The 21,913-nt window shown below is 27.9% G+C and overlaps 3 protein-coding genes across 4 annotated transcripts; 1 reads left to right on the forward strand and 2 right to left on the reverse strand.

Annotated features, from left to right (window-relative positions):
- Positions 1 to 1,380: 1,380 nt before the first annotated feature.
- LOC105366337 (TBC1 domain family member 19) lies at positions 1,381 to 4,074 on the reverse strand. Its single transcript, XM_011504745.1, has 10 exons — positions 3,942 to 4,074; positions 3,680 to 3,802; positions 3,382 to 3,580; positions 3,154 to 3,244; positions 3,018 to 3,078; positions 2,671 to 2,901; positions 2,426 to 2,500; positions 1,839 to 2,338; positions 1,555 to 1,741; positions 1,381 to 1,464 (listed from the first exon to the last, which is right to left on the reverse strand). Exons 1-10 carry the CDS (start codon positions 4,047 to 4,049, stop codon positions 1,396 to 1,398), a joined length of 1,644 nt encoding a protein of 547 aa, XP_011503047.1. The 5' UTR covers positions 4,050 to 4,074; the 3' UTR covers positions 1,381 to 1,395.
- Positions 4,075 to 5,375: 1,301 nt separating this feature from the next.
- On the forward strand, positions 5,376 to 11,213 carry LOC105366373 (uncharacterized). Its single transcript, XM_011504794.1, has 9 exons — positions 5,376 to 5,510; positions 6,115 to 6,204; positions 6,283 to 6,444; positions 6,662 to 6,899; positions 7,880 to 8,261; positions 8,647 to 9,093; positions 9,333 to 9,841; positions 10,327 to 10,765; positions 11,010 to 11,213. Exons 1-9 carry the CDS (start codon positions 5,462 to 5,464, stop codon positions 11,202 to 11,204), a joined length of 2,511 nt encoding a protein of 836 aa, XP_011503096.1. The 5' UTR covers positions 5,376 to 5,461; the 3' UTR covers positions 11,205 to 11,213.
- Positions 11,214 to 12,782: 1,569 nt separating this feature from the next.
- Positions 12,783 to 21,314, reverse strand: LOC105366338 (uncharacterized). Of its 2 annotated transcripts, none has more exons than XM_011504748.1 (10): positions 21,032 to 21,314; positions 20,239 to 20,605; positions 19,409 to 19,698; positions 18,876 to 19,166; positions 17,995 to 18,186; positions 17,036 to 17,345; positions 16,542 to 16,700; positions 15,599 to 15,774; positions 13,751 to 13,963; positions 12,783 to 13,014 (listed from the first exon to the last, which is right to left on the reverse strand). In XM_011504748.1, exons 1-10 carry the CDS (start codon positions 21,141 to 21,143, stop codon positions 12,935 to 12,937), a joined length of 2,190 nt encoding a protein of 729 aa, XP_011503050.1. In that variant the 5' UTR covers positions 21,144 to 21,314; the 3' UTR covers positions 12,783 to 12,934. The 2 variants fall into 2 exon arrangements, with proteins under 2 accessions (XP_011503050.1, XP_011503049.1); XM_011504747.1 differs by having other exon boundaries at positions 17,995 to 18,189.
- Between the last annotated feature and the right edge of the window lie 599 nt (positions 21,315 to 21,913).

The raw sequence follows: 21,913 nt of genomic DNA on the forward strand, positions 1-21,913 counted from the left end.
ATTATTATGACAGATCATACGATTTTTTTATAAAACAATCTTTATAACCAACTACACCCCTCACAATAAACAATAATAGTAATAATAACAATGCCAAATAATCCCATAACAAATTAGTTGAAAAATTGCAAATAATATCGAATTAAAGGAATGTAAATTAATTTTTAAAAAAGCACCATTTAGTTTTAAGCGGATTACTCATATGTAACAATTACATTTCGTGGACTTGGTTATTACAAAGGGAGGGGACATTCAGGGAGTGGCTATAAGTCACCGTCTTATAATGTTTATAAACCGCACCGTTGTTAATTAAACGTTTATAACACTTGATTAATGGATCTCCAGTATTCCGCTTAACAAGCACAATTACCTTTACTTTAATATCTGCGTGGTATTTCATGAGATAATTTTATTTAAAAAGTAGCGTCTTCTCCTTTTCACATTACAGCGCAAACTTAGTCAGCTACAACGACCATTCATCCTAACCTAGTCCCCACCACGTCCGCACACACAGGCGCATAAAAAACAAGCCACATCTATCCGTATACGCGATATATCCATTGTGCGCGCGTGTGTACGGGCGTTTGTAGCCAGCACCGCCTCATCGGACCCCACCTACAATATTTCCAAAAGCGACGAATATAATATATATATATATATATATATAATTATAGTACTCATAATATAAGACGCTTTTCCACACATCCTGGACTTTAAAAGCGTTTGTTCGATGGCATCTCCGTGTGGATCGTGAAGGGCCGAATATTTTTGGTATTTTGATTAATCGATCGCTCAAATGTAGAGCTCGCGATCAACAATGTAAATAGCTTGTTTAATTCCTGATTTCACCCACTTACCGACACTCGACAGGCAAATTTTGATTTTAATAATTATTATTTAAACTTGCGCGTAAACATACGTGTATAGTGCGGATGCAATGTATTTACATTTTTTTGTTGTTTTTTTTTTTTTTTTTTTTGTTTTTTTGTTTTTTTGTTTTTAAATTAATATTTGTACATTTTATTAATATGATGACGAATTCCTTATTTATTAGTTCACGTTTCGCAGACATTAAACGAATAGTATTATGTAGGAAGGACTTTATTTCAATAACGATAAATTTAAGACGAATATTTATTTAAACGATTGTTCAACGTAGATAAAGTATAAATTTTAGAGGCCACATTATTAATACAAAAATAACTAGAGAAATATAATATATTTTATTTCATATTATTTCTTTTCCTTTAAATAGCCTACAAGCGTGTAAGATGAATTTTTACAAATAAAACAATTTTATTATTAATAGCATTCCCATAAATTTTCTTGATATTATTTAATTTAATGTATTATTCAATACTATAACAAAATTTTTTTTAATCGACATTTACACTTTCAATTTTCTAATAGACTTAATTGCAATAACGGCATAACTTTTAACGATGACAAATCAGCCAATACAGCCTAAAAAATAAAATTGTAATATGAGTAAGAATTTATATTTCATAGTTTCGTTATTTAATTTTTGTCAGAGTTAAATATTTATATACGCACCTCGATAGTGTGTAAATTATTTACTTGCATAAGATTATCTTTACGAAAGCTAAGAATAGTAACGGCAAGTAGAGGTACTATTTCTAACGAATCGTATCCCAAAATCAAATCCCACAAATACAACAATTGCTCCGGTGGAAGATGACCGCTAAAACCTCGCATTAACCACTTAAAAACAATCTTAATGCTGCAAGAATTAAAATGCAAATTTATATTTGCATTTTATTAATTACACACTCAATTTTTACTCAATGATAAATGAAAAATTATAATTTAATACTGACGGTTGAATGTGTAAATTTCTAAAATGCGCCCATAACTGTGGTTCGTGACACTGTAACAGTCGTTCAAATAATAGGCACAGAGCAACGATACCTTGTTCGTGACTCGATACCGTATGAAGGCGAAACCAATATCTCAAATAGAATGCTCTGAATGTATAATACATAGTACATGGATCATCGTATAAGTAGCAAAAGGGTGTCGCTGCAAAAACATACAATTCAAATGTAGAAAAGAAATAAAAATATTTTATCTCAAGTATCATACCATACATGGTGAAGCCATGGAATGGAATGACGCCGCTTGGAGGAAAAACTAATGTATTCTCTAGGGTGGTAGGTTTGCCTTGTAGAACTGCGTGAATAACTTGTCCACCTGCACTTTTATCCATTGTTACTGGAGCGAGCACTTCCGAATCCCTTGAAAAACTTAGCATAGTTTTATATAAAACATCTTCAAAAACAAAATATTGATCATCGTTACTAGCCGTTAGTTGAACATCCTATTGCAAATGTAATTTCATCGATTAAATACATTGCCATTGTATTTATTAATACAATAAATTAATCAAATAATGTACCGTAATTACCTTGATTATCAATTTATCAACCATTATATCATATTGTAAAACCATTTCTTTTAATTCTTCATAATATTCAATATCCTGTTATAAAAAATTTTAATTTCTATTATTTCTCTCTTACATGCTTCTTGGAATAAAGAATCTTAAGGATTTGAACTTAAAAAAAAAACAAATTTTTAATAATAAATATGAAATAATTTAAAATAAATGATAAAAGAATTATTATGTCAGAAGAAAATAGTAAATATTACATTTTGTTTGACAATAGATCCTAAAACAAGGGACCATAGCTTTCCTCTCAATGCTCTAGGCGCACCACGTTTTAAAAATTCTTGAGCTACGGGAGCATGATTAGACATCAATACTTTTGCACCGACATGTACTCTTTCATTTTCCAAATTAGGATAATTTTGTAAAGACGGAATATTTCCATTAACACCAAGTAAAGTAACGCCTTGAGAAAGTTCTTTATACATATCTCTCTATATACGTCAGAAATAATTATTTTAATTTTATGAATATCCAGGCACAAACACAAACACAAACACGCGCGCACACACACACACACGCAAACATGTATATTTAAAAATTTGTTTACCAATTGAGCTAATGTTTTTACTCGAATTTCAATATGACTAAATTCCCAATTTGGCTCATTCCTAAAATAAAATAATATAATAAATTTGAATACATGAATTTAATTGTAAATATCATTTAAAATAAAAATTACTTACACTTGTTTTTTAAATGATGGGTCTCTAACAGAAAAAAGAACTTCTAAAAAATCTTTTGGCGCATATAATGGCCTGTATTGGGATAAATCAGCTATACAAGGAAGTTAACAAAGTATTAATTAATAATAAAATTTACTTATATATATTATACATAGGTATATAGATAGATAAGTAAAGATACTAATTAAATCTATTAATTAATTGAAATAAATATTTAAATATTTTTACCAAAGTCGCATGTACTTAATTCATTCCATTTTTCAGACAATTCATCTCTATCAGAATTTGGTCGAATTCTAGCTAATGGTACATTTAATTCATTGCATATAGAATTAAGAGATTTTTGAATTCTTCTTTCCCATTGAATTTGTGCTTTTTTTAAATAACTCAAATCTGCTCGATTATCATTATCATCTTTCATAAATTTCTAAAAATATACAAACAATTATTACAGAAAAAGTATAATAAGAGTTATTATAAATATAAAAATATTAAAGCTATGAAAAATGATTTTTTTTCTACATACTTGTGATCTTGTCCAATGAAACACAGTATTTCTTAGTTCAGTTTCCAAACCTTCATCGTTTAATGCTTTGAATAATGTACTTTTAAAGTCTTCTTTCTTTACTGATGAAGACGCCACAAGCCGCTAAAATACATTATAAAATAATTTCAATTATTATATTATATAATACGTATAAAGTGATGCATTTGAGCTAAGTTGGTAAATATATTAATATAGTAAATTGATTCTAATTTTTTAATCCTAATGCCAATGAAATAATTACCTGAATTTCATTATACAGATTTTTATAATTTGTCATACATTGAATATCTTCTGTTAACTTATCAGCAATTTTGTGAAGTTCACTCTTTTTATTACTATTTTCTGTCATTTTTTAAATTAAACAAAATTTACGTTTTGTCAAGTGTGGAGTAAGCAAAAGAAAAACTCGTCGCCATTTGTAAACAAACTTGTAAATAATTTTCATTAATTATTTCAACTATTTTAATTGTTTTTTGGACGATTTAAAAAATCATTATAATATTGATATTATTAATAAGTTTATAATATAGTTCTAGTTTAATTATCTGTATTAAAATTTTAGATTTATATCAAATAAACTAAATGTGTATATTTGAAAAATTATAAAAATGAATAATTATAATCATTAACAAGAGTTACAATTTTTTCATGATATATTTTAACTAAACTAAAATCAACTAAAAGAAAATAATTAAAATAAGTTTATTAAATTATAATTACATTAAATAAATTATTTTTTACACACGCACATATATATATATATATATATATATATATATATTTTTTTTTTTTTTGTAATTAGAATTTTCACAAATAATGCCTGGAAAATAATTATAGTAAAAACATCATTTAACTTTAACTAGATGGAATATTAATCGTTTATAAATTAAATGAAAATACGATAGCTAATTTTAATCGCAATTTTATAAACTATTGGCTTATTAAATTATACAATTTTAAGCAATTTCGAACTTAATTTTTGTCCTTATTTGAATTATTTACACATCTATAATCAATATAAAAACAATGAGCGCTCTTTTCTTTAAATGTATTTTATCCAAAACCATTTGTGCTCGATTTAAACTTAACTTATATAAATATTCATTTATATAAAGACCTAATATAATTCGAATACTTTAATCCTTGTATTATATATTATTTAATAAAACAAAAATAGCCGGCATTGATTGTATAATGAGCCTTCATGTTAGCACTCTTGTTTTACGCAAATATAATTAAAAACAAAAAAATCTTGAATTTTTGTTAATTTAATATCCAGTAATTATTCATAAATGGCTTATTTATCGTGTATTAGCATTACATGTTGATGATAACATGTAAAACATTTCTAAAAAAATTTCAATTTTTGTCGCGATTAAATCTATGCAATAATTATCTTTGCATTAATCAAATAAAAACAATACCAGACGACAATAATTCAAACGTGATTTTTCCCTTGGTTGCGTTTGAAATTATCACGAGTTTAAAATTTAATACTAATACGTAAAATTAATTTTACTATTTTTTTTCTGTCTTATTAAAATACTCTTTATCATTTTATTTCAATATTTCAAATTGTCATTTAATGATTAGTCCCGCAAAGTACAAAAGATTGTAAAGTGCAAGTATTAAGAAAATGAGTGTTAATATGGCGGCGCCGTAATATCAACGTAGGATAATTGCTTGTCCATTGAAGAACTGACTTTAAAGTGACATTTGTAAGCTAGTAGAGGAAAGAAAGGATTTTAAAGGATCTTCGCAATGGACATTTCTTCGATGCTTGAAGTCGAAGTCCAAGAGATGGTAGATGGTAAAGAAAATGATTAGCAACTAAAAGCGTATATTTTCTCACATAACCTATACTATCTTCATGTTTTTATTTGACATAATTCATATCTTTACATATTTTCATTGTTTTTAATATAAATGAAAAAATTGCTTATACCGTTTGCATAATTTATTTATGCATATTACAATTAATTACTATTAAAAAATTTTATTTACTTCAACTTGATTTTACTATGTAGTTACTAAGTTTATTTGTTAACATTCTTTGTATAATTTTTTGACATACAAGAACTTTTTTATTTATTAAAACCCTAATGTTATAATTATATATTCTTCATTGTTTATTTATCAATTAAAGAATGCTTTTTTTTTTTTTTTTTATATTAATTTAAAATTACAATTTATATTCTATAAATTACATCAATTAAATCTATTTATAAAAATATTGTATACACCATTGTCTAAATCAATATTATTATGTGATTGTGATTTTAAATATATTTCAATATCAATATATTATGATGAAATATATATTTCGAAAGATATACTATATTTTTATTCTTACAAACATTGCTTAGTAATTAAAAATTCAGCTGTATCTTTTAAACTGTTCTTTTAAAATTCAGTAACGCCAAGTCATACATCAAATCACAATTTTCCATGTCAAATTGTTTCTAAGGAAGAGAATGATTTTTATCAATTAACATATGGCAGTGGTAAGCCACATCAATTTATTAAAAATTACAATTGTTGTGTAAAAAAAGATTCATGTAATTTTTTAATATATTTCTCAGATGTTGCTTCTATACGTTTCCTCAAACTTCATTGTACAGCTTGCGACGAACACATTGGTTCTGCACCTATAGAAGCATGCAATATGCATCAACATCCAGTTTTGCGTACATTACTATGTACCAAGTGTCGTGAATTTTATGGAGATGGTAGTTTTGAACAAGGTAAACATGACTCCAATTATTTTAAATAATTAAATAATTGAATATATAATGCATTATCAATAAATTATTTTTCACTAAAAATAGCTTTATCATTTAATTTTTTTTTTTTAATGAAAAGACTTAGATTTTTTTTTAAATATGTATTTACGAAGAATAATTGTTATGTTCTTTTCTTATTGTCTTACTTTCTGTTATTTCATCTTCTTTTTTTTTTCAGGAGATGATGCTACAGATATGTTTTGTAGATGGTGTGCAAATGGTGGAAATCTCTATTGTTGTTCTTATTGTAGCAATACTTTTTGTAGTAAATGTATAAAAAGAAATCTTGATCTTCCAACTATAAAGAGAATAGAAGCCGAAGACAGTTGGAAATGCTTTGTTTGTGATATCAAAGATTTATTTCCGTTACGATCGCTCGCCCGAGCACTTTTAACACATATTGAAACAGTAACTAGGTAGGAAAATAAAATTAATTTTATTTTTAAAATATATTTACAAAATATTAATAATATTTATGCAATTAAAATTTAATAAGGTATTATTACATATTTCCATTTTCTATTCTATCATCTTTATTGTAGCATCCTTATTGTAGTAATTAGAAGAATATTATAATATTTACATAATCAATTATACTAAGCCTTTATTGAGAAATAATGTAATCCACAAAATATTTAAAATATCAATTCAATAAATACTGTCTATAAAAAATTTATTTATTATTATTAAAAAAAAAGAAAAAAGAAAAAACACGAATAGTGTTGACTTAAAAATATTAACATTTTATATAATTAAAATTTACACCACATTGCGATAAAATAATAATTGAAACACCATCAAATAATATCACAAATTATTAAGAAAAAAAAACATTCAATAATATTTATAAAATTTTCAAATAAAAAATATACGATTGAAACACTTGTTTGTTAAAGATAATGGCTAAATAACTTGATTACGAGTATAATAGTTATTATTTAATTAAATGCCTCGTTTAAACTAAACTTTATATACAAAAAGTTGAAATTCTCAAAATTGCAAATTCTTAATTTCACATAATATATATATATATGATTATGCGATATAAATTATTTAACTATTTTAATTACATTAAAATATTCTGCATATTAATACATTTTCTGATAAGTTCACACATTAAATTTTATATATTATATATTTACTAAATATGTCATCTGTACATTTATTAAATTTTATTGAATTTAACGTAATAATTATAAGCAATAAAATACAAGTAATACGTATATTTGATAAAAATTCTTTTGCTAATTAAGATAATCGAAGTACGTAATATTAGAAAATAATTAAAGATAAATTCCTCTATTTTTGTGAAAAATGTGAAGTATCGAAATTTTGTCAATAATAATTTGACAATGAAGAACAAATAGATATTAATTTATTTTACATTTTTATATAGAATATTGAAAAATGATAATCAAATGAGTTCAAAAGATATTGAAGAAAAAATGCACCTTGACGAGACAAGATGCTGCTCGCGTAAACGTAAGCGTCAAAGACAATCAAGTCTGGTTATTAGTTCGGACAATGACAAAGACGATTCTACTTATATTTCCTCGGATGAAGAATCCAATGTTCTACCAATGAAAAAACGAAAAGTGGAAATTGTCCGTAATATTTATAATAATAGTTATTTACAACATAAAAACTCTTGCGGTACCAATTGCTCTTCGAAGCTTAAAACTGCTATCGATGCAACAGATCTTATGATACCATGTGAACAGACAATGCTTGAGAGTAACACGGAAGATATAAATCCTAATAAATCGTACAATATTTCAGTTACTACAAAGCCAAAGATCAAGGTAATATTTAGGATATATATTTTTTTCCAATAATCAATTCTAATTAATTCATTATTACTGATATGGAAAATAAATATACGACTTAAAAATTAAATTATTTTATTAAGATCATATTTAGATGTAAATATATTCAATTACATAATGTAATCATGCTAAAATAATGCTCAATTATATATTCGTAATAATAATAAAAAAATGTCTATTGTGATCTAAGAACATTGTGATAAAATCTTTTTGAGTTTAGAATAGAATAATATGACAATTTTTAAACTTGCTATTTTATATTGATAATAAATAAATTTTCAATAAAATCTTAATAGTCTATATATTATGTACAAATTTAATATTACAGAATTATGAGGAACTTCCAATAACACAAAGTCTCGTTAAAAAAAAATATACTCGGCAAAAACAACAAGTCCAACAATTGCAGAAACAACAATTGCAACAGCGCATACAGAAAATTGCACCCAATAATTCTATAGCAATAAATCCAGTTCCTCTAACAAATCTTCTAAAACTTACTTTGTCATCCGGCTTGAAGCAGTTCAAGGTTACCCATGCACCAAATAAAAAATTGGTAACTGTACCAATGCCGGTGATGCCTATGTCAGAGACTACAAATAGCATTACATATGAAAAACCAACATCTCGTTTCTCAATGTCTGAAAATGTTCTGTCTCAACCGCATAAAAAGCCAACCGTACAATCATCAAATATTATAAATCTTGACAGCGACGATGAACCAGTGATTTTGGAAAACAGTGTTGACCTACACAATAGCAATACTGTTACGAGTAACAGTACGAATGAAATTAATAGTATTAACATTAATAACATTACAAATAAAATTAACACTACCAATGAAATTAATAATGTCGATGAGTCTGTCACACATGAACAGGTACGATCGAGTAAATAATTAAATAATATTCAAATTTTTTTGGAACAATTTTAAAGATATTTTACACATAAATTTATAAATAATATAATAAAAATTTCACACATTATTTATTTTTTAAAGTAAATTATAAAAATTCTTAACAGATAAATAGCAGTGATAATGTAGGAAGTCAACCGGTAGAATTGGCAAGCAAGAAATTAACAGTGATGAAAAAAAAGTCAACAGCGATAAATACAATAAACAATCAATCGAAATTAACAAATAAAGTAAACAAAAATTTTAAAATTCACCAGCGACATAACAGGTTCAAGAAGACATTATTATTACAAAGACAAGAGATCGACAATACAGTAGAGCACTTAAAAACAAAGATTATTAAATTTGTGCAAATATATAATAAAAGTATAAAATCTAATCTAAACCAACATATAATACGTTCAGCTGCAGTGTGTACGCAACGTTTTCATCAAGCAATACAAAAAGCTGTAGTAGAATTATCGCGCATAAATGATAAGGTGATGAAAGATTATGTATGTTGGAGGAAGAAGACTAAAATAATATCTAATAACCGTCAACTAAAAATTTCAAAAGAAACTGAAAATAACAATAAAGAAGAAGAATATAATGAGAATAAAGAGAAAAGTACTATAAGGTATAATTTTTCTTTGAATATACTTATATATATATAAATAAATATTTATAAAATAAATTAGATAGGTAATCAAATAATAAACGATTACGTTTCATACATTTTCAAATAATAGGTTTTAAATTTAATATTAATAATTTTATTCGAATTCAGCTTTTCTTAAATATTTCTGGCTATTAATAAATTAACAATAAACACACGCACACGCACTGACTAACTTTGTTGATATAAACATAATAATCAAATATTTAGTTATTTTATTATAATTCAAATATTCAGTTTAGTATTAAATTCTTTTGATTTCATGAAATACGAAATTACACTATTACACGATTACATAATTACATATTATTAGTGTAACTAAATTTATTAAAAATTTAACAACTTAATGTTAAAATGTTAAAAATAATTTACAGTATAGATTTATTTTATATTCATTACGAATATATATTAGCTGATCTGTTATTATATTTATTAATATTTATTAGTGTCCAATCTGCATTGAAAGATGATTTGACTCTAGAGATGATCTGTGTCAGAGATTCGGCATCCGAGTCCGACGACGAGAAAAATAAGCAAAATAATTCAGGAAATACTTTAACAGAAAAAAATGTGACCACGGTATTCTCGCCAATTGTCAAACCAATAACCATAATCAAAAGTAAATTGTCAGCAACGAAAGCTGTGGGCAATGACTCGGTCCTGATGAAGAATAAAGCCTACCAGGTGTACGATGTGCCTTGGAAAGATTATGAAAAATGCATTGGATATTCTAAATTACGAAGACTCGATTGTAATTCAGACAAGCAAAAGGAAGTGTTGCCGCCCGTTGTTCTAACTAACAAAGATTTCGGAAAGTATCAGGAACAATATCTATTTTACCTTCAACATATTGAAGATTTTGGTATTGAGACGGATGAATTGAGGGTGAATATTATTAATTATGAAATTAAAAATATTAGCATAATATTAGCAAGCTGTATTTATTGAATTTATCTAAGCTGTAGTGGTGCTTTATAATAAAATTAGAGGCATTGTAATATAAATGTTTAATTAGTTTCTACAATAATTATCACATTATTATTAATACTCTTAATAATAAAAAATATATTCGAGCAACAAATTATATTTTAATGTATAATTCGTAAATTAAAATTTTTCTGTTTTATAGGGTTTATCGAAGCAAAATCATATTCCATTAAAGGATCTGATGGATCGTACGTCACCTTTCATTGTAAATATGCTCGAGCGATTTAGTCCTATGACCCTTTCCAATGGATGCATTTCACCACCATTATTGTCCGAAACCTTCTCCATTACCAATAAACCCAAAACTCCATCAGCTCCTACTTCCCTTTCGCATTAGTCTAAAAAAAAAAAACAAAATAGATGCAGTATCTCGTGCTGCCGAAAATAGTTATACGCAATTATCAATGTCTGAAGAAATATATGATAATAATGGTTCCGATGATCAAGGACCAAAAGAATAGACACCAAAGCTTCTGATGAAAATACCACGACAACATCAAAGGCTGTGAACAAAGTTGTAAAAATAGTAACGCAATTTTCGGAATATTTATATAATAAACAATGGAGAGAAAAGGAATGTGACGAAGATATCAACTTTTAAAGTTAGACTTTCTCGGCAGTTTATTTCATTCCTAATGCTACTAGTGCAAATAGTAGCAGATACAGCCGAAGATTGATAATGATATTAGAATTATATGTAGTGATGCGTGTAATAATGATGAATGTACAATACTAAAATAAAAATCATTTGATAATTCAGGTTTTGCATGCATAAATAAGAAAAATGAAAAGATTAAGTGTTTTTGCCATAGTGCCGAGGAAAACTATTTAATTTTAAGTAAATATTTAATTTAATGCTCTTAAATATATTATTATTGTATATTATTAATATTAATTATTATTAAAATGTAAAGAAATGTAAAAATATCAATTTTATAAATTTAATTATTTATTTAAAAGTATTCAAATTAAATATTTATTTTAATATAGGAAATATTTTTATTGACAAAAATGAATATATCTTGCCATGTTCACTTTTATGTATATAAATTATCTCACGTATACATAGGTACGATTTATATTACATATATACACATAAAGCACAAAATTATTTTTATTGAATAAACAGAACATATATAACAAAAGTTATATATTGTACATATGCTTCTATGTAAAATTAGGATATATAAAAATGCGATTGCTTTTTTTTAAAAAAATTACATTTCAATTTAAAAACAAAATTTGTTAGAAATTCATAAGAAAGAATTGCACTTTGTAAACAAACGTTTTAAAAGAAACATTATTTTATTGTGTATATTTTATTGTAATTAAAATTCTCATCGACATCTAAATATATATTAAAACTTAAATTTGAGACTATTGATTTAATGTTAACTAATTTAATTTAATGTGCTAAGTTATTATCTGCGTAAAATTATTATTCTATGTATTTTTTAAATATGTATTTTTTTATTCTACAATAATAAAACGCCCAAATCTTTATAATCATCAAAATAAAGAAAGTAAAATAAAATGAAGGAAATATTTACAAATAGAATAAAATAAACCTAGATAAAACTTTTTCCAAATAATTCATCTATAAAATTATAAATAATGACTCATTCTAAAAATAAAATATATCTAAATTAGTGTATCGAATGTCTATATCTGTTTAAACATTAAATTAAAAGGACCTAAGTCCTTTTAACAAGTAACTAAAATTTTTTAAAAATATATAATTTATTTAACTTCAAAAACAATTAAATAATTGCAAATTAAATTAAATCTTGAATTTTATTATAGATTTTATTTTACAATTTTAATAAATAAAACAAAGGATAGGATGTAACAGATTTTATTAGGTGCATATTATTAAATTCTGTTTTTATAATATTCATTTATTCATACATTTACAATATTTTAATATATTAATTGTTCATTTAAAATCACTGGGCACTAGCACATTAATTTACGAAAATCATAATTAACTTTCTATGCAATAATGTAAAAAAATAAATTTTTTACGTGATAAATGTAAGGCATCATTTAATCTGATTAGAAGTAATTTTAATAACGAAACTGTCCCTTTTTACCCATACCATTGTGGTAGACTCTTAATGGTGTATAATTTCCATTACCATTCATTGCTGTAACATAGAATTATTTTTAATTAAATAAAAATATAATTTATAAAAAAATTCATTAAATTTAAAGGATTCTATAATTTTGTACTAAAATTAGAATATATATATATATATATATATATATATATATATATATATATATATATATATATATAAAAATATATATATTAAAATTTTTAATCCCCAGCACAATACCTACAACTATTGTAATGATTTTTTTTTTTTTTAATGTTACGGATAAACTGTTTTGATAGGAATAAAATAAAAATTAATATTTTAATACCAATGTTTTATGATTATTTGTTACTCAATAACGATTGTTGCCGTTTAGTTTTAAGATGTACTACAGTAATGATTTATTTATTTTCATAAAACAATGCTCTATTATATTATAATATAATAGAGTACGGAGAATGACGTTTACATTAATAAATATCTTAAAATAATGCCAATAAATTATCGCTTAATTGAATATTTCAATTATTATGTAAAATTTTTAGAACATAATTAGACTTTCACATTTTTTAATAATCTAAATTTAAAAATAAAAGCTATCTTGCTTTTATTTATTTATTTATTTATTTGTTTGTTTGTTTTTTGTTTGTTTTGTTTTTTGTTTGTTTTGTTTTGTTTTGTTTTGTTTTGTTTTTTGTTTCTTGAAGCTCGTAATATGTTCAGTGAGGAAATTATTAAAATTTTCAAATTTTATAAATATATAAAGCAATTTCAGGCAAGTCACCTTGAACGATGGTCGATGGTTGCCTCTGAGCACCTTGAATCGTTTGAGCATGGCATCTAGGTTTGAATATACCGTGGTAGAGAGCAAAATAAAATGTCGCGGTCGCAGCAGCGGCAATCGCCATACATTGGTAAATGTAACGCATCGCTTCCACCTCGTCGGCTTTGTCGATTTTATCAACACATGCACCAATAACAGCTCCAATTGCACGACCTTCCATTCGACATGAAAACATTTATAATTTAAAATCATCAATTACGTACTTAGCATTTATTGTATAAATTACAACAAAAAAAAACAAAAAAAAACAAAAAAAAAAACGAATTTATTTGTACAAAATGATTTCTTATTCACTTATCAATGTATTGTAAATAAACGGCCTTGCATTTTTCAATTATCAACATTTTATAGTTTTGTATTATTATATTGTAAATTATATTGTAAATCTCATTGTAAATGCATCACCTTTTACAAATTGTTAACACGTCCACGGATTTTTGTAATTTTACATGTATCGTTGAATCTTGGATGAATTAATTTTTCTAATACAATTTGGCCGTTTAGTTTAGCATGCGCAACATTTAATATCATATTCAATTATCTAATGCCACATCCTTTGTTAAGATGATGATGTCAGTTCTAATTGTAGTTTGAAAGAATTTGGTTGTTTAGAGGTTCAATGCTGATTTTGAAAATTAATCGCTTACTTGAGCGAATAAATACATTATTCGAAAAATATATTTTTAGATTTAAAGAAGCGACAGATTTATAGACTTATGAAGTAGAAAAAGGAAAGAATCAAACAAATCTACTATGCACTATTTTGCATATAATTTTAGTTATACATATTCCTAGTCATTTTTGTTTTGTTTTTAATAATATTACTGTTTTCAAATTTCAGTATAAAGATTTCGTTTAAGTAAACAATTATACTTTCATATTTTTCCAATACCGACTATTAATTTTACTTAAGAGCCTGCTATTTCCGCCTTTTTTTTCTTCTTTTTTTCTTTTTTTCTTTTTCTTTTTTTTTTTCGTTTCTTAACATATACAAATCACAAATACTACATAATGTATTTGAAAAACTATAATCAAGTGCATATAAATTTTATGGTAATCAGTATATTTTTGAAGTCAATATATTTTAACGTATGTATGTGTAAAATTAAAAGCGTTTATAATTTTTTATTTTCGATTAATATCGAACTATTATTTTTTTTCATAAAATGATTAAATTAGAAATTAGGAAGAACGTGTTTCATAGTTTATTACAATTGAATCGCTACTTACAGTTATAACATTTTATACAAATTTTACGGCAAAATTAAATTTTTCTGAAAATCATATTTTTCTCTATTATAAATAAAAGTATAAAAAATACCATTTGGTGTTTTTCGAAGAATCGAAGAAGTTCTTCAAAAAAAAAAAAAAAAATAAATAAATAAATAAATAAAATAAAATAAAATAATAGGCACTAATTATTTCATGTTACATTGTTACATTGTATTTAAAAAAATGTAAATACCAAAATTAAAGTACATAGTGTAGTAGTATAATGTTTATCAAATCTATAATAATAATATCTTGAAATTTCTGATTATCTTAAAAAACAAAAAAATCAAAAAAAAAAAAAAAACAAAAAAAAAACCATATTTTTATTTATAATAGACGTATAAAATTTAATATAATTTCTCTAATATTTCTAATACTGTTATCAGCTATGAGAATTGTTTAAATCGGCAGTCATTGTGATAAGACATTAAATTTAATAAACTAAAGGGTTAGAATTTCGATTTGAAACAAACTAGCAATTATCGTTTTTTCTGTAGAAAAGTATTAGTCGTGTACCTATACAAAAGTGAGCGATAACGGGAAGTGCTTGACCGGATGCAGTCATTTGTCGTGGGATCAAATGTCGGAAGTAAAGTACGGTTGTGACCCACATCATCCCAAGGGTGAAGAGTTCAAGCGCCTCGGAGATCAAGGCCCACCAAACGTCTGGAACGATGCTTAAGCCAGTAAACCTACGGAACATTTTAACGAACGATTGTACTTCTATTAAACGTATATTATATTGCGAAAATTTACATTACGAAAAATTAAAACAATTAATGTTTTGTTTTTTTTTTTTTTGTTTTTTTTCAACTTATCAAATACAACAAATCGAGTATCAAAATTATTTTTCATATACGAGGTATATTATTATAATTCTACTTTTATCATTATGTGTGAAACGAACATAACGTTTCATTTAAGTAACATAAAAAGACAATACTACATGAGACGCAGAGCATGCTTGATACATCAATTAAGCTTACGTTTAAAGTTAATTAAGTATGTGCGTACATCCATATATGTATATACACACAACATCATTAAAATTCTAAATAAATTTCAAGCAGAGATTCGAAATACTTTTTAATCAATCTATCAAAGCTCTGAAATTGTATCTCTCCATTAGTTTCGTTTGCTCGTTCGATACACATAAATCCACCACTAAACGTACGATTCTCAGACTCGGTCGGCATTTTTCATAAAGTTGTTTGTGAAATTATAAATGTGCATGAATTTTCATGAAAAATCGTCAAAAGTCTTCTTGCCTTCATTTATTATTATTTATTAATTTTAAATCTTATACACGACCAAAGGCTAAATTATATAAATTTACTCGACCTTATGAAGACTTGAAGAAGCACAAATTTATTACAATGTATCAACAAACAAAGCTCGTTTCTCTCTTAACAATATAATCGATTTATTTGGCTATTATCGTAGGGATAAATTAACATACCTAACTATATAAATAATGAATGCAGTGATGAGAAGATTGCTGTGTCCGCAGTAATCGACTAAGTGCTCGGACTTCCAGAGAAATAGGACCGCAGGCAAGGCACCCACCGTCAGAGCCAGACCAATTGACAGCTCAGTGCCTTTTAAATGAACTAAATGTCTTGGAACATTGAAATATCAATTATACACAGAGAACGCATAAAACTTATAGAATTAGAATCAACGTGTCCGGGAATAATCGAGGATCGTATATGCTTAACTTGCTTAACTGCCGAATTTCCGATAATCTACATTATGTGATAAAGTACATTACTATAGGAAAAAAATGCATTTGCTTAATGTGATAAAGAGACGTAGTTTGAAAAGCTTTGCCGTTACATTAATAATCTTACTTCGCGTGAGATTCGGCAACGAATTTAATTAACATTTTAAAATAAACATTTGAAATTATTGCGGAAATTCAAGGAGCCAAGCAAGATAAAATGCGATAATTACATGGATAGGTAGCTGTCCATCGCGCTCCAGAAGGTCCCCATGACCACAAGGACGAGGAGAAGGGCGACGGTTTCCCCGCCGTATTTCCTCACGGCGCTCATCGGCAGGGCGAGCATGCCATTTCGCGTATGCCACCACCATTCAGGGGGACTAAGGGGCATGTCGTTGGCGGAGAGGCAGATGCACGCCGCCAGGAGGACCAGTAGCACGTGCAGCACGATGGGCGCGTAGTAAGCCGGACTGGGGCCAAGGAGAGTGGCGAGGTAACCGCTGAGAGGGCCGAACGCAGCAAAGCCCAACGAGCCGAACGCTTTATCGACAGAGCACAAAGGAGCTTTTGTAAATGTCCTGAGAATTTCAGTTGCGAGAGATTCGCCCGATAGGTGACAAATACCCTCATTGGCGACTGTGGATTATCGATAGCCACAGCCTTCGAGCCTTAATCGAGTCTCCGTTTTAAACAGCCATGTTAATTGCAGAGAAGTAATGCACGAATTAATACATTATTATTTACCCCCTTTGAGGATAAATGTACATTACGTTTGTTAATATTGAACATGATAGATAATGCTCGTATTGCAATATCAATATGTCCCGAAAATCTTTATTTTGACTCATTTTCATATTCGCGAGTTTATTATTAGAATTAAGAATGAAGTAAGTTAAGAGTGAAGAGTTTATAAATAATTTTGCATTTAAATAACTGTATGTGATAAAGTATGTGAATTGGAGCTTTGAGAGAAATATCATTTTTATTTATTGTTTATATGTGTAATTGTGTAGTTATTGTTGCGCGGCATATTGCCTATTACCTATTAGTCATAAAAATATATTTAATAAAGTCCTTTTGATTTGCAATATCGAAATGATAAAGCCATTGATGATTTAAAAAAATTATGAAAATTCTTGATCACTAAGATTAGGAATTTACGGATGGAAGTGTGAATAACGAGACTCACCTAATTGACGACCAACGTCACCGCGACCCGTGGAAGTCTCTCTTGTGGCGATTACGAGTGCCGCGTCGATAAGGGCAACGGCAGCCGTTGGAAAGATGTCGGCCAAAGAACGGATTGCAAGATACATCCAAAACGTCAATTGCTCATTACCAATCACCTGCCGGCAATGGCTCTCCGCCAATATGCTCTTCTCTACTTTAATTGATAATGAAAATCGTGTAATTTGTAATTTATAGCTTCCGTTCAATCGTAAGATTATCTTATTTATCGTGTTAAGAGAATTTTTTAGAATTGAGAACATTGATTTGCTAGACGATTCTTCATTCTTATAATGCTTTCCTCGATAAATTCTAAACAACCTATTAACTCGTTCAAAAATTTTCATAAAATACGGCACATAAGCCAAGTTACGTTAATAACGGTCTTCGGAAAATTTTTGATCGATGATTTATTGAATGTGTGCCCCCTTTATAACGAGCATGTCATTAGACAAAAATCTACCTTCTCACAATGAAGATAAAAATTATCTCATCACTCATATATATATATATATATATATATATATATATATATATATATATATATATATATATATATATATATAATTTGAATTTTAAATAATATATATATATATATATATATATATATATATATATATATATATATGCACTTTAAGTATTGCATTTAAAAATCTCATTTTAAAAAAATCTTTTTTAAGAAAATTTCGTCTAATAAATGTCTCATCTCGGCGCATTCATTACCCATTAAATCAACGCGCTCCTTTTCTCATCCAATACAACCGGGCTAATGGATAATTTAAGAGGAGGGGGGCGGGGCGGGAGAGGAGGATAAAAAAGTAAAATAATTGGACATCTCGTTACCCAAATCGCTGTCGTAGGGATTGTCGAGGAGGCACTCGACGAGGCAAGTCTGATTAACTTGAACCATGGAACGCTCGATTTCCCGAGGCACCCTGCAGTCGAAGAATTGCGCCACCGGATAAACGCACCAGTCGTTCGTATCTTCCGAATTGATGGCCTGCCTCATGCTCACATTCACCGTCACGCCGTTACGTGATTCCGTGAAAACATGGCAAACGGTGCGACCGTTACTGTCACCGTAGCAAACGTGTGGCGATTCGCTCTTTGGTAGGGCGTACCTACGCCATTTGCCTGCGCAATCCCAATAAAAAAAATCTCTAAAATTATTAAGCTTGGGATAATGTTTGTGAGATGTTGATGAGAGTCCCAGAGTTTGGAGCGAGACTCGAGCTAAGACGACATATGAATAATAATTAAGCGCCTGGGCAATGCTGGCACGCAATGCTCATCGATTCAATCAATCGAGAAACAATAATTCTGATGCACTTGCATACTCGTCAGCTAATGACATTAACTCGACTAACGAAGCTCACCTGAATTTAACCCTCTCGTTTGCTCCGGAGCTAACGAGCTGCGTCCATTAGCCTTCAGGGGTATGACTCCAAGCTCGCCACTACTCTCTACCTCGGAGTCGTCGTTGAGACTCGTGTCGCTCATGAGTGGAATGACACTCACCGGAGATGAGTCCATTTGAGCTGGTGGAAACTTGCCCTTCTTACGCTTCTCATCGAATGGGTAACACGCATAATTGCACTTCTCCAAGCGCAATGCACCGATCGAATCCTCGTTTGACCATCGATGACAACCAATAGCATCGCGGCACCTATAAACGGGGAATTTAATACCTACACACGCACTCTTACGCCGCATATTATTTTAAGTTAACAATGATACTCTTATGGAATTGCGATTTTTTCTTTTTATTTTTTCGAGCTATTATATTTATATTCATCGAGGCGATAATATAACGTCTTATTAAAGCTTGACTAATCCTGTTCATTTAGATTAAAAAAAAAAAAGGTAACAAAGAAAACGCTCTTTTAATAGCGAGAAGAAAAAAATAGGCTTCCCATCGTTATATATTGCATAGAATTTAAATGAATTGCCTTTAATCCCGTCTAGCCAATGTATTGACAATGTATGTCTGTTCAATTCCGATACACGTATTTTTTTCCAAAGTCTTATTTAATAAAATTGGATGGACGTCATCCGAGTTTGAACGAGCATAAAAAGCATGCGGCCGGCTCTTCTGCCAATTCATCTTCTCATTCGCTCCCGAAAACCAATAAATTTTGCCCGGAAGATCGGAACATCGTGAATGAACATGGGATGACGGTTTTTTAAGGCCGAATTGTTTAACAACCTTTCCTGATGGATAACGGCGCCATGATCGTCGCAGGAGAACCTAACAGCTGGTCGCAGCTCGTGCGGAAGCTCGATCCTTTCGACCGCTGGTACCAGCAGCAGTAATGAGTAAAATAATGCAGAAAAAACACAACAGACGGCTATCATGACGCGCAGGTAGCGGCCGTTGTTCGGACTCGTTGCTTTCTCTTCGGTATTTTGGGAGCGCAGCCGGGCGGCAGCAACACGATCTGCCAGCGGTCCGGCTATCATCGGACCGATGATCGCAACCACCGGGGCTATCATCGATATTGTGCCGATCTCTTGGACAGTCAGACCCACCGCCAACATGTGCAGGGGCAGAAATGGAAGGAGACAGCCCATCCCTGCAATGAAACACTTGGGCTTAAACTTTTTATTATTCGAACGACATCGTGAGATCACGATGAATAAACTGTAATAGCCTATTATTATTTTTTCTCTTCGTTTCTTATTTTTAACTACTCTCAATGACTTTGACTCGATCAATTTGACAGTTATAAGATATTAGCCGATAATAATTTTACATGGTGATGAATTCTAGTATATTTAACAAATACCATTACCGTTAAATCTATGAATATACTCTATTCTAGATAAATTTACACTTGATCTTCCTGCTCCATTACGAATGAATTTATAACTTTATTTATTACGTGCACTATTACGTGACAAACAAATATAATTAATGTCTAATTTAGATGAAATTATAAATTATTATCTTTTCATGTTATTATTCCAATTTTAGCCAATAATTTGTTATTATATATTACCTCCAAAGAAAATAAACAGCATAAATTTAAGAGAAATGAGGTTGGTATTAATAAATTTGTTTTGAATATCCATGCTCTTGGCGTCGTCAATTGTCTCAACTGTTGAATCCATGATTGCGTTAGATTGACTTTTATCAACAGCTTTTCTCGGTATAAAGTTGCTTGATTACAATAAAGTTACTTTGAACGCCAATTTGTAACTTCATCGCTTTACATACGCCGAGGCTAACAAAACTCTTGCTTCTCTTCTTTTTTGCATCATCTTTCCTTTTCTATAGAGTGTATTTTCTACAAAAAAAAATAATATCGTTCGATATGAATTATACATTGAAAATACTCTCAAGTAACATATTATTTTTATAAGAAATTGTTATAGATAATATTTTAATCTTGTTTACATAAAAAATTTTTTTATGATAAATGTTTATAGATAGATTTATAGATAGAAAAAATTTCATAATGCAAGATGAGCGTTAAGATGTTTTTAACAATGATAATTCAAAATATAAAATATATACTAATAAATACAATAGCAATTATCGTTGCAATTACTAGAAATACTTAACTATATTGTAGATAATTTATAAATTCAGATATATATGAAAACTAATGTGAAATTAAATAAAATAAAAAATGTATTTGATTAAAAAATTTTCAGAAAATCATTGAAAATTATATTTCAATAATAAATTTAATTAAAATAGACTTAAATTCTTTAATCACTCTGCAATATATAATCGAATAAAATATAATTCAAAATGTATTGATACAAAATTAGTTTTTATTCTGAGTATTATATATTAGATATGATTATAAACAAAATTTTAGGCCTAATAATATAAGTATATAAATTAAGTTTCTCCATATACTATAAGATATATT

The sequence above is a fragment of the Ceratosolen solmsi genome, unplaced genomic scaffold (genome assembly GCF_000503995.2).
Source record: "Ceratosolen solmsi marchali unplaced genomic scaffold, CerSol_1.0 scaffold70, whole genome shotgun sequence".
Taxonomy (NCBI): Eukaryota; Metazoa; Arthropoda; class Insecta; order Hymenoptera; family Agaonidae; genus Ceratosolen; species Ceratosolen solmsi.